The sequence below is a fragment of the Scyliorhinus canicula genome, chromosome 13 (genome assembly GCF_902713615.1).
Source record: "Scyliorhinus canicula chromosome 13, sScyCan1.1, whole genome shotgun sequence".
In the NCBI taxonomy this organism is placed as follows: domain Eukaryota; kingdom Metazoa; phylum Chordata; class Chondrichthyes; order Carcharhiniformes; family Scyliorhinidae; genus Scyliorhinus; species Scyliorhinus canicula.
The window spans coordinates 103,842,459-103,855,707 of record NC_052158.1 but is presented as its reverse complement, the minus strand read 5'-3'; the positions used below and the strand labels follow the sequence as shown (position 1 = coordinate 103,855,707).

The 13,249-nt window shown below is 45.0% G+C and overlaps 1 protein-coding gene across 6 annotated transcripts in view; it reads right to left on the bottom strand.

Moving 5' to 3' along the window:
- The window catches only part of c18h3orf33 (c18h3orf33 homolog (H. sapiens)), a 59,737-nt gene that overhangs the window by 30,078 nt on the left and 16,410 nt on the right, over positions 1-13,249 (bottom strand). For all 6 annotated transcript variants that reach the window (XR_005462818.1, XR_005462819.1, XM_038815802.1 and 3 more), the window contains exon 4: positions 2,789-2,949. Coding sequence is in view for 4 of the 6 variants with exons in the window: in XM_038815802.1 (XP_038671730.1) it covers positions 2,789-2,949 (161 nt within the window). In the remaining 2 variants the exon portion in view is untranslated. The remainder of the gene's footprint in view (positions 1-2,788; positions 2,950-13,249) is intronic.

Here is a 13,249-nt window from a genome sequence, read left to right as displayed (position 1 = left end):
ATAACTGCAAAAGAAACTTCTTTAAAATAAATTGCAGGAGATTTAAAATAAAGGTTCAATTCATCTAAGTCCAGAGGTCCATTAGAATGAAAAATTGCAGTACTAACAGAAATGAGACATAACGAAATGAATGAAAATCACTTCTTGTCACAAGAGGGCTTCAAATGAAATTACTGCGAAAAGATAATGAAATGAATCAGAGACTAGTACCAAAATGTTTCTTACATTATCAACAGAAACCGGAGAGATACACAGGTCAGGTTGCTTTTATGTTGAGAGAAACAATTAACGTTTCAGGCTTAATCATTTGTCAGAACTGTGAAATATTAATAGGTGTGACAGGTTTTAACCAATATGTATGGGGATGGGAGAGGAGACAGGAAAAGGGAAAGTTTAATTCAGGATGGAAGGCAGATGAGATTAAATGGCAGAATAAATATTTTGCTGTACACAATGCATTCTCCTCGATATTGGAAGGCCAAATACAGATTGGGATGATTATTTTGCTGGACAGGTCCGTTCAATCTGTAAGCATAACCCTGAGCTCCCTGTTATTTGCCATTTTAATTTTCTGCCCCATTTTAACCTCTGGTAATGAAATCTCAAGGAACAACGTTATTCAATTCGGCACTCTAAACATTCTAAATTCAACATAAGAGTTTAATCATTTCACACCATAATCACTGCCTCATTTTTTTTTAAACAGAGGTGCTGGTAATGATTCTACTGTTGCAATCTAGACCCACCTTTTATTTCTTTAATTGTTACATTACCAAGATTTTTTGCCTTGCCTTTTTTGCTATTTACATCATTCCTGCCTTCAATCATTTCGTAGACATTTTCTTTCTTTCCTTCCTTCCCCCTTTCCCTGCATTTGCTTGAAATCTGTTACATCCAAAACATTTTCTGATGAAGGGTCACACAGCTGAAACAGTAAAATGCTTCTCTCCCCACAGATGATGCCCAAGCTGCAGATTATATTCCAGGCGAGTACCTATGTATGTTAGATTTAGGTTTATTGTCACGTGTACCAAGGTACAGTGAAAAGTATTGTTCTGCATACGGTCCAGTCAGATTGTGCCATACATGAAAAATATAGGACATACTCCATACATTATCAAGATTTGTTTGTTTTTTAAAATATATTTTATTGCAAACATGTATCAAAACAGGTTACCGCAAATTAACACCCATGAGACATGCTTCCCAGCAATCAACTAAACAGTCTGTACAAACTTTTCCCCTTTTTCACCCCCCCCCCCCCCCCCCCCCCACACAATGAATAGCTCCTCAAACAAAGTTACAAACGTCTCCATCTTTTCTCAAATCCCTCCGCAGAGCCCCTTAACTCATACTTTATCTTCTCCAACCGCAGGAAGTCGTACAGGTCACCCAACCAAGCCGGTACACCCAGTGGCAATGCCACTCCAGTAAAATTCGGCGCCATGCAATCAGAGAATCGAAGGTCATGACATTGACCTTCCTCCTCTCCATGAGCTCCAGCTTCTCTGAAACTCCAAATATCACCAAAGAGTCTGGGTTCACCTCCTCCTCCACTATCCTGGCTAATATGGGCAGCACGGTAGTGGTTAGCACTAGGGGCAACAGGGGCTGGTTTAGCACTGGGCTAAAGAACTGGCTTTGAAAGCAGACCAAGGCAGGCCAGCAGCACGGTTCAATTCCCGTACCAGCCTCCCCGAACAGGCGCCAGAATGTGGCGACTAGGGGCTTTTCACAGTAACTTCATTTGAAGCCTACTTGTGACAATAAGCGATTTTCATTTCATTTTTCATTTCATTTCATAGCGCCAGGGTCCCAGGTTTGAATTCTGCCTGGGTCACTGTGCGGGTCTGCACATTCACCTCGTGTCAGCGTGGGTTTCCTCCGGATGCTCCGGTTTCCTAAAACTAGTCCCGAAAGATGCGATCTTAAATAATTTGAACATTCTGAATTCTCCCTCTGTGCACCCGAACAGGTGCCGGAATGTGGCGACTAGGGGCTTTTCACAGTAACTTCATTGCAATGTAAGCCTACTTGTGACAATAAAGATTATTATAAAAAGACCGTGAACACTGCCGCCCAGAATCTTCCCAATTTTTTGCAACCCCAAAACATGTGCGCATGATTTGCTGGCCCCCACCCATACCTGAAAGAACCCACTCATTATCACCCGAGTCATATGGACGCTGTGCACCACCTTAAACTGTATCAGGCTCAACCTTGCTTGAGATTACATTTACTCTATGCAGTGCCTCACTCCATACTCCCCAATTGGCATTATCAAGATTTGTGCACACCTTCAGCAACTTAAATTATTTGAAATGGTCCTGTTAGGATACAGATTTTGAGGGTAGTAGATGTTGTTTGTGTTGTTTACTCTTAATTTAAAAATTTAAAATTTAAGTCACTCGATAATTTGACATTTTAAGTATATTTTATATACATTGCCATTAATTTGTTGGTTAAATTGAATTACTGGAACTCCTTTGAATTGCCCATCATGGACTTCAGTCAAAGTAAAATTGCAGCTGATGCGAAGCAATTTAAAAATCAATTCCTGCATTTGAAAAAGTGTATAAGCAGCCTGCTATGCAGTTTTAAGTTTCTAATATTACAGAACAAGATTTTCTCAGTAGTCCTTTCTTAACATTAAAACAAATTGCACCATTCTCAAAATTTGAGCTACAGTGCCTTTGGCAATCTTCCAAAACACAATGTAACAATACCATCATTCTATACAAAATGTAAACTAGTATATCAGTGACATGTATCAAAGGAATGGACTTGCCTTCTTGAATCTCACAACGCAATCGATGAAAGAATTCTCCTTCCTCAGAGGTTGAAACCAAACAACTTGAGAAGGTTTTATTTGTTCTCTTAACCACGTTCTACCCTCATCAGTCATTTGCAAGCCAGCCAGTCTAACCATCAGATGACCATTTGACTGCCCTGAGGAAAATACAAGTGTTTCATTTGGTAAAGTAAATTTGAAATAGCATGCATTTCACACACAACAGGTAAAATAGCTTATCCAAATCGAGTAACGTTGCCCATTTAAAGATTTTGGGTTATGTAATCTTCACTTTGTATATCTTAAAGGAGGATTTCTACAGATTATTATTTAAGTCTGAGATTCTTTGTTTGATGGAGGAACTGAGGCTAAAGGACCCAATCAGCTTTTCTGGTACCATAGGGCAAGCAAGTCATATAGTGGAGCGGGAAATTTACAGGAAGAATATTGGAGGTTGACCAAAAAGCTTGTCCCAGGAGATCAGCTTCTCCTTTTCAACTAAGTATCTAGCCCATTAGCTGGAGGTTGACCGAATCAGAGCCAATATGCTATTTATATTTCCATTAGCATTTAATATTCAGGCGACATTAAAGCACTACTCCAGCACCATGTACCTGATAAGTGCAAGACAATAAAACCAGCCAAGCCAAAGAATATAACATTCCATTTATCTAACCAGGATAGGCATCTATTGCAAAAATGGGTAGTAACTGGCCATTGAACTGCACATATCCTGAATCAGGATAGTGTTATGATAGGATATGCCGTTATAATTACCTTGCTGAGAAAGCTACAAGCCAACTCTTCGGCTCATCGGAGAAGCTGCGACAAAACTATATCGGCATAAAGCTGCGTTTTTTCTTTCTGGATCAAACAACACCCCAGACAATTTTATGCTGTATGTGCAGGACAATGAAGGTGATGTACAGATCAGGTAGGATCTAATCCAATGCAGGCTCAAGCAGTTGAATGACCTATTCCTATGGCTATAACATAGTTGTGCTGAATGGTCAGTTGACATTCAGTCCATCAAAGCCTGGATGAGTGTAGCTCTAACAATACTCAAGAGTCTCAGGAGGAAGCAGCCCACTTGATTGGCATTCCATTCACCACCTTCAACATTCATTCCCTCCACCTCTGGAGCACAGTGGCAGCAGTGTGCACCATCTACAAGATGTAATACAGCAACTCACTGAGGCTCCTTCAACAGCACTTTTCTAACCTCTAACATCTATAACAAGGGCAGCAGGTGCAGGGGAAACCAATATCTGCAAGTTCCCATCCAAGTCACACACTACCTCGATTTGGAACTATTCACTGTGCCCGTGCCCGAATCCTGGGAATGCCTTTCCAACAGCACTGTGGAGGTTCCTGCACCACATGGACTGCCGTGGTTCTCATCGCCACCCTACCAAAGGCAATTAGGGTTGGGCAACAAAGGTTTACTAGCCCACAATGCCTACATCCTGGGAAAGAATAAATACTAAGTCTCTCATATTCCAGGATCTTAATGTCCTGTACATCAATAAACTATTCCTATGAAATCCAGCCACTTGCGTCATGTAGGCAAATGCCAGCCACTTTTCATGCAGAAAACGTAGAAGAACAGCAAATTAGATAAATTACCAGTTAATTTGTTTTTAACATCTACAGGAACAGATCTTGGAGACTGCTTAGAGAAGACAGCACTAACATGGGAAAAGTGACCTCATACAGCAAATATACAGTTACCCTGGGGTCCAATGGAAAAATGCTCACTCTTTCCCAAATTCAACTTATATCCCAAAAAAGAGCCAAAGCACTTCAGTAGCTCCATTCTATCACCCATAGGGGTCTGGATCCGTCATATAAAGCAGCAAGTCATCAGCATATAGGGGTATCCTATGCTCCACACCTACCCTAACTATCCCCGTTCCCTTTCTCGAAGCCATCAAAGCCATAACCAGGAGTTCAATCACCAATACAAATAGGAGGGGTGACATCGAACACCCATCTCATTCCCTAACCAATTGCAAGTACCCTGAAGTAGCGTGTTAGTACACGCACTAGCCGAGCGGGGCTTAAACAGTAGAGGTTGTGGTGATCACAAGTTAACCAGATGCAACACAACTGAGCGACCACTAGAGGGAGCACGGGAGAGCCATATAAATAGATCAGGACAGGAAGTGAGGAGACACTCTTCACAGCAGGGGGGCTGGTAAGCAGGACACACGGCAAGCAAAGCTGGTAGTTAGCACTGGAAGGTAGTTCTAGGTCGAGCTCTGGAAACTGAACGAACCCACAATAAAGCATCTTCTCCACACTTGAGACTGCGAGCTTTATTAAGACACGAGGAACAACACATGGTACCTAGGAGTGATTTCAGACGCTTACGACAGGACAACTCAGCTGCAGATACAGAAAGCACAAAATGGCATGGAAATCTCCTACTGGACATTTGACTGGGGAAGACATCGCTAATTCGAGGATGTGGCATGGATACCCACCTCAGCTGGACACGACTGGTAATGTAATAAATGTCTGGAAAAGGTTCAAACAAATGTTCGATTTTTATCTCATAGCTAATGATGTAGCAGACGCCTCAGACAAAATTAAAATAGCAATTCTCATCGAAGGGCCTGTCAATAAGAAAGTGTATAATGGATTTAAACACTCAAAAGGTGAAGACAGGAACAGCTTACAAACGTTACTAAACAAATTTGAAGAGTACTGTGAGAAATTTGAACAGCAAGGCATGCTCACAGTCCAACCTGCACAGAGACTGAGTGATGCAAGACTTAAAAAATCACAAAAAGATCAGGAAATCGCGAATGCACAGTACAGATCAAAAAGAAGAAATAACATGAATTTTTCACAAAGCCAAAACGCTGAAATCCAGTCCAGATCGGAAAGAAAAGGTAACTTACAACTTTTAGAAAGAAAAAACGCTGAAATCCGCGATAAAATGGCGTCGGAGCACATTTTGCAGTCTCTGGTAAGCAAAGAACTACAAATCGCGTCTGCGCATGCGCCGGAACCGGAAGTCGCGCATGCGCCGGAACCGGAAGTCGCGCATGCGCCGGAACCGGAAGTCGCGCATGCGCAGTTTACAAAAGATCGCGGCGCCGATCGTTATGCGCATGCGCAAGCCGCGCATGCGCAGTCAAAAAAAGTCTTCGTCGCGGACCGTCATGCGCATGCGCAAGCCGCGCATGCGCAATGGACACCGAACCGCACAAGGAAAGAAAGCCGATTTGCGCATGTGCAAGTCGTTCCTACGCGTGACGTCATGACGTCTGAGAATCCTGACCACGCCCACTTAAAAGGGAAATGCCCGAAAATTGAAAACAAGACACTTAAAGTGGTAAAACCAAATTTTCTTGCCTCAGAACACAGAAAAAACGCCTGAACTTAAACCAACAGTGAAAAACAACTTGCACAATACCTTGGAAAAAGCTGCCTTCACCACACACAGTGAAGCGAACAAAAAGAATTCCGAAACAACAAAAGATGATTTGTTTTTCGACGATTACCTCTCAGACCTGACTGGGTCAGTCGGATATGCTTATCACAGCATCAGCGACACGGTCGCAAAGCACAACACGAACCAACTCGTGGTAGATGAATCCAACCAAGATGATTTGGTTTTCAAAGAATACTACTCAGACATGGCTGAGTCAGTCGGATATGCTTATCACAGCATCAGCGACACGGTCGCAAAGTTCAACACGAATCAACTCGTGGTAGAAGAATCCAACCAGGATGATTTGGTTTTCGGAGAATACTACTCAGACATGGAGGAGTTATTTGGACATGCTGATCACAGCATCAGCGACACCGTTGCAAAGCTCAACACGACTCTACTCATGGTGGATGAATCCAACACCATGGTGCCATGGCAGCTCGTCGATACATTGGATGACAGCAATACCCAAGACGAAGACGACGCCACACAGAGAGCACAGGAAGACTCCACGGAGCGAGCGATGACAGGCTCCACAGTGCGAGTGATGAAAGACGCCAACAGGGATGCAAGCAAACACTCCCGGGCGGACACCAAGCATGAACAAGACCATGAAGGTAAACCCGCTGTACCTGAGCAACCGCAAGCAGACTATGAAAGTCTACCAAGCTCACAGGAACAAGAAGAAAGAGCGGACTATGAAAGTCCAACACGCTCACAGGAATAAGAAGAAAAAGCAGACTATGAAAGTCCAACACGCTCACAGGAACAAGAAGAAAGAGCAGACTATGAAAGTCCAACACGCTCACAGGAACAAGAAGAAAGAGCGGACTATGAAAGTCCAACACGCTCACAGGAACAAGAAGAAGACAATGCACCTCTGCCCACTGCATGCGAAGACAGTGACAAGGTGATCACACTCAACGTACAGGATCACAGTGAGACTGACAGTTCTCAGCTTGTCTGTACCGAAGCACAGAGCGAAAACAGTGACAAGGTGCTCGCACTCGACGGACAGGATCACAGTGAGACTGACAGTTCTCAGCTTGTCTGTACCGAAGCACAGAGCGAAAACAGTGACAAGGTGCTCGCACTCGACGTACAGGATCACAGTGAGACTGACAGTTCTCAGCTTGTCTGTACAGAAGCACAGAGTCGGGCCACCCAACAGTCCAGAGAGACGATGCCGAAAGAAAACATGCAGATTTTGACTCCAGAAGAGGAGCACCTGGAGCCCAGAGAGACAACGCCAAAAGAAAACATGCAGATTTTGACTCCAGAAGAGGAGCACCTGGAGTCCACAGAGACAATGCCGAAAGAAACCATGCAGATTCTGACTCCAGAAGAGGAGCACCTGGAGTCCAGAGACATCAAACAAAAAGAAACCATGCAGATTCTGACTCCAGAAGAGGAGCACCTGGAGTCCAGAGACATCAAACAAAAAGAAACCATGCAGATTTTGACCCCAGAACAGGAGCACCTGGAGTCCAGTGAGATAACATCAACAGAAATCATGAAGATTTTAACTCCAGAAGCGGAGCACCAAGAGTCTAGAGAGACCACGTCAACTGAAATCATGCAGATTTGGACTCCAGAAGAGGAGCGCCGAGAGTCCACAGACACCGCGTCCAATGTAATCGAGAAGACTTTGACTCCGGAAGACGAGCACCAAGAAAGCAAAGATGCGGAATCCAATTCTCCACAACTGATTGATGCCACCTGCACCGATGCAACATCAGATCATTCGCACCACTCGCGAGACGGAATGCTCAATGACTCAAATTATCCACTCGGGACACTCATAGAGTATAACAAGAAAAACAAAAGTCAAAAGAAACACAGCAACAAAAACAACATGAAGCGCGACAAGACCAACAACAATAGCAAGAAGCACAGCAGAAACGAGAACGACAACAGCAAGAAGAAAAGCAACATGAAGCGCGACAAGACAAACAACAATAGCAAGAAGCACAGCAGAAACGAGAACGACAACAGCAAGCATAAAAGCAACATGAAGCGCAACAAGACAAACAACAACGTCAGGCACAAAGATAGCGACAACGACAGAGGCAGAAACAACAAGAATGGCAACAAACACAACAAAGTCAGGAACAAAGATAGCGACAACGACAGAGACAGAAACAACAAGAATGGCAACAAACACAACAAAGTCAGGAGCAAAGATAGCGACAACAACAAAGACGGAAACGACAAAAACAGCGACAAGTACGGCAACGGAAACAACAAAAACAGGAACGACAGAAACAACAGCAATGAAACAACGACTTGTACACAATGGCAAAGCACACCAGCATCCAAGGCGGATGAGACAATAAATCAACACCACAAGCACAGAAAAAAAGTCCATGCCAGTCAACATCAGTGATGTGACCATGCAGACACCTCGGGATGACGCATTGGGTACTTAAGATAACAAGGAACACCAACAACATTCACAGCGGACTTGCAATATCAATATCACCACGTCATCAACAACAAAAAGAAAAAAAAAGCTCTGAACAAATTCATCAAGTTTGGACTCATAAATGTTTTTATTAAGATTGGACATATAAATACATTGGCTTTGTTAACTAAGGCAATAGCATCATCACTTGTATAGATACGCATATCATAAGTTACTGTTTTGTATAAAATTTCTTTAATGATGTACAGAAACTATGTAATGAGAAAAAGGGGGATGTGGTGATCGTAGATTGACCAGATCAAAAAAAAAAAAACAACAGAGCAAACACGAGCGGGAGAGCTATAAATACACTGGGACAGGATGTACAATTTTCTTTAACGATGTTCAGAAAATATGTTAAGAGAAAAAGGGGGATGTGGTGATCACAAGTTAACCAGATGCAACACAACTGAGCGACCACTAGAGGGAGCACGGGAGAGCCATATAAATAGATCAGGACAGGAAGTGAGGAGACACTCTTCACAGCAGGGGGGCTGGTAAGCAGGACACACGGCAAGCAAAGCTGGTAGTTAGCACTGGAAGGTAGTTCTAGGTCGAGCTCTGGAAACTGAACGAACCCACAATAAAGCATCTTCTCCACACTTGAGACTGCGAGCTTTATTAAGACACGAGGAACAACACAGAGGTATCCATGAAACAAACTTTGGTCCAAGACTAAACCTCTCCAAAACTGTAAATCAATACTTCCACTCCACCATATCAAATGCCTTCTCGGCATCCAAAGGCACAACCACCTCTGGATCCAGTCCCGAAGATGGGGAGAGAACTACATTTAACAGTTGCCGGACATTAGACGACAACTGCCGGCCCATAACAAATCCTGTCTGATCTTCACCTATCACTTCGGGGGACAAGGTTAGCATCTTAGCCAATACCTTGGCATTAACATTCAGCAATGAAATAGGATGGTGCAGCCCACATTTCACAGGATCATCTTTTCTCAGCAGGAAATCGTGCCTGCACTAGCGTTGATGAAAGGGAGTCTCAGGTCAAAGAGTCCTGAAACATGTCCACCAAACTTCTTCTTTTAAATGTTTTTTTGAAGCTTTTACCTTTTTTAAAAAAAACTTGCGAATACCCAATTAAATTTTTCCAAGTAAAGGGCAATTTAACGTGGCCAATCCACCTACTCTTGCATATCTTTGGGTTTTGGGGGCGAAACCCACGCAAACACAGGGAGAATGTGTAAACTCCACACGAACAGTAACCCAGAGCCGGGATCGAACCTGGGACCTCGGTGCCATGAGACAGCAGTGCTAACCACTGTGCCTCCGTGCTGTCCCGAAGCTTTAAATTTTATACGCCGTACATTTGTTAAGGATAAATGCGTCAGTTACAATATACAAGTCAATGTCCTCTATACTGATTCTCCCTTCCCCTTGACTCACCCCCACCCCCCCAGTCCCCTCAGTTTGTTGGTTCAGGGTCCTTTCCTGGGTCACATACTTTGTAATGGGTAGTTATCTGTTATTTACATGTGCTCCCCCTCCACCTTTTTTGTAATTTCGTCTCCCCCCCCTCTCTTCTCCCCTCCCCTATCCTGTTTTGGCGTTTCTTTGGGAATCCCTTTTCTTGTGGTCTTGTTCTTGGCCCCCTGGCCTCTGTCTCGGCCGTTTTCCAGTCTACCCCTCCTTTCTTTCTGCCCCCGCCCCCTGCAAACATCTCATGCAGGTGCGGGGCCAGTGTCATGCAAACATTTTGTGAAGTCCGCCGGGAAGCCCCGGCACCTTCCCCGCCTGCATGGAGTTGATGCTCCCCTTGACCTCTGCCAGTCCGTGGTGCTTCCGACTCCCTCTGTCTGTCACCCCCACGATTGGTTTATCCAGTCTGTCGAGAAACTGTTTAATCCCAGAGGTCCCGTCAGGGGTTCAGAGCTGTACAGTCCCCTATGAAGACCTCAAATGCTTTGTAACTCTTTTTGGTTGAGTACCAGTCTGCCTCTGCTATCCTGTAATAATAATAATCATTATTGTCACAAGTAGGCTTACATTTACACTGCAATGAAGTCACTGTGAAAAGCCCCTAGTCGTCACATTCCAGCGCCTGTTCTGCTACACAGAGGGAGAGTTCAGAATGGCCAAATTACCTAACAGCACGTCTTTCGTGTCTTGTGGGAGGAAACCGGAGCACCCGGAGGAAACCCATGCAGACACACGGAGAACCTGCAGACTCCACACAGACAGTGACCCAAGCCGGGAATCGAACCTGGGACCAGGGAGCTGTGAAGCAACAGTGCTATCCACTGTGCTACCATGCTGCCCACAGCATAAATGGGAGCATTTCTTCTCCAGCCAGTTGCTTTGAGCGAAAGGTGTGAAGGGGGCAGAGCTGAGATTCGAACTTAGCATGTGCTGTTTACAAGACCGGTGCTTTAACCATCTGGGCCACAGCGCCCATCCATGTAACTGGGCCATTTCCTTCATGGTTTGCTGCTTTCTCAGCTGGTGAGCCAGCAGGTGGCTAGCCTTATTTCCATGCTTGTAAAAGGTCCCCCGTATCTGGCAGAGTTGCTATACTGCTTTATTGGTGGATAGCAGATTAAAATCTATTTGTAGCTTTTTTCTCTTCGCCAGAAGCTCTACGGTCGGGGCCTTGGAGTATCGTCTGTCGACCTACACAATGGAATTGATCAGTTGTTGCCGAGGCGCCCTCTCTTCCCTGACTCTGCGAGCCCCAGAGTTGATGATTTCTCCCCTAATCACAGCCTTCAATGCCTCCCATTCCAGTAATGTACTCACCTATGGTCTGTGATGTTTTCTGGAGGGTCGTGGCCAACCTCCATGTGGGGTGTTGAGCACAGCCAGTCTCCAACCTCACATTCATGTAACGTGGAGCGCGGGAGAAGATAACAATTGCGGAGTATTCTGCTCTTACGATCTCTGGAAGCACTGACTTTCCCCACGACAAAGTCGTCGATACGGGTTACCCTGTGTGCTGCCGAGAAAAACGTGTATTTCTCTTCACCGGAGTGCATGAACCGCCATGGGTACACTGCCCCCATCTGTTCCATAAACATTCCCAGTTCCCCGTGCCCGTCGTTTTCCCTGTTCTGGGGTTCGACTTGTCCATGAGTGGGTCCTGTACACAGTTCTCCCCCATGATCAGTCAGTGTGTATCTATATATGGGATTCCGTGTTGTCTCAGTTGGGAGTGTACACGTTGACAAGGTCTGTCGGTGTCCCGTCTATGATACCGCTGATCCCGTTGGTCCATAACTGTCTCCATTACCAGAAACAATGTTTTTTTTGCCATCAATATGGCTACCCCCCAGATCTCCCCCCCTCCCCCTCCTGCGGGATCAATCATACTTACATTGTGGATGCACCCCTGTACTCTGATTTCCCTCTGTTAGGGTACCTCTCGCCTCATGGGTTCGCTGACCCGCTTGCTCGGTGTTCCTGTCCCTTGCTGCAATTCCTGGTGTCCCTGCAGCCTCTCGAGCTGCTGCTTCCTGGCATTTTCATCATCTATGTTATCGTTGAGGGCTGGGGGGGGAATGTTTCAGTCTGATTTTGCGGGCTAAATTAGGTCAAAAGTGCCTATTTTGTTGTCTTACGGAGGAGAGCCACCTGATGTGCGACTACTCAGCACATCTCAGTCACTGGAAGTCTCATCCAGCAAACTGTTTATAAAATTCCACCAGAAACCCATCCAGTCCCGAGGCCCTACATGTTTGCATCCGTCAAACAGCTGCTAAGACTTCCCCAGGACCTCGTGATGAGTCCAACTCTTTGCGCTCCTCCTCCCCACCACCGGAAATTCCTAGAAAGACTTCTATAAAAAGCCACAAATTAACTTTGACTATTTCCGGGGCGGATACCAGCTTGCTGCTCAAGTTTCTGACCTGAATGATCTCCTGGGAGGCCGTCTCAACTGGTGAGCCAGGTGACAGCTGTCCTTCTGCACATATTCATAAACAACCCCCTCAAACATTGCAGCTGGCGCACTACCTTACCCTTTGACAACATATCGAATTGCGTCTGCAGTTTCTTCCTATTCACCAGGAGCTCTGGGGTAGGGTCACTCGAATACTTGCCATCCACCTCCAGAATAGCAACTCGCTTCTGCCATTCTTCCCTTAGGGTATGATATAATCCCCCCTCGAATAAAGGCTTTAAATGCCTTCCATAGCATGGAAAAAGAGACAGACCCAGTCCCATTGGATCCCACATACTCATCTATTGTCGTAAAAATGTGCCCACAAAACCCTATATCCGTCAATAGCCCCATATCCAACCTCTATATCGGATGTTGAACAGGGCCCATCTCTAAAATCAAGTCCACCAAGTGTGAAGCATGGTCCGAAATGACTAGCTGAAAATTCTGCTTTCCTCACCCCGGGAAGAGACCTACCCATCAAAAAGAAGTCTATCCATTATGAACTTGGGAAAAGAACAAAAATTCCTTATGCTCTGGGTGTGTGAACTGCCACAGGTCCCTCACCGCCATCCATCCCTTCCATAAACACTAACAGGGCCTTCACTACCCCGAAGGGGCAAAACTCTTCGGCCTAGAGGGATCCAACTTCAGC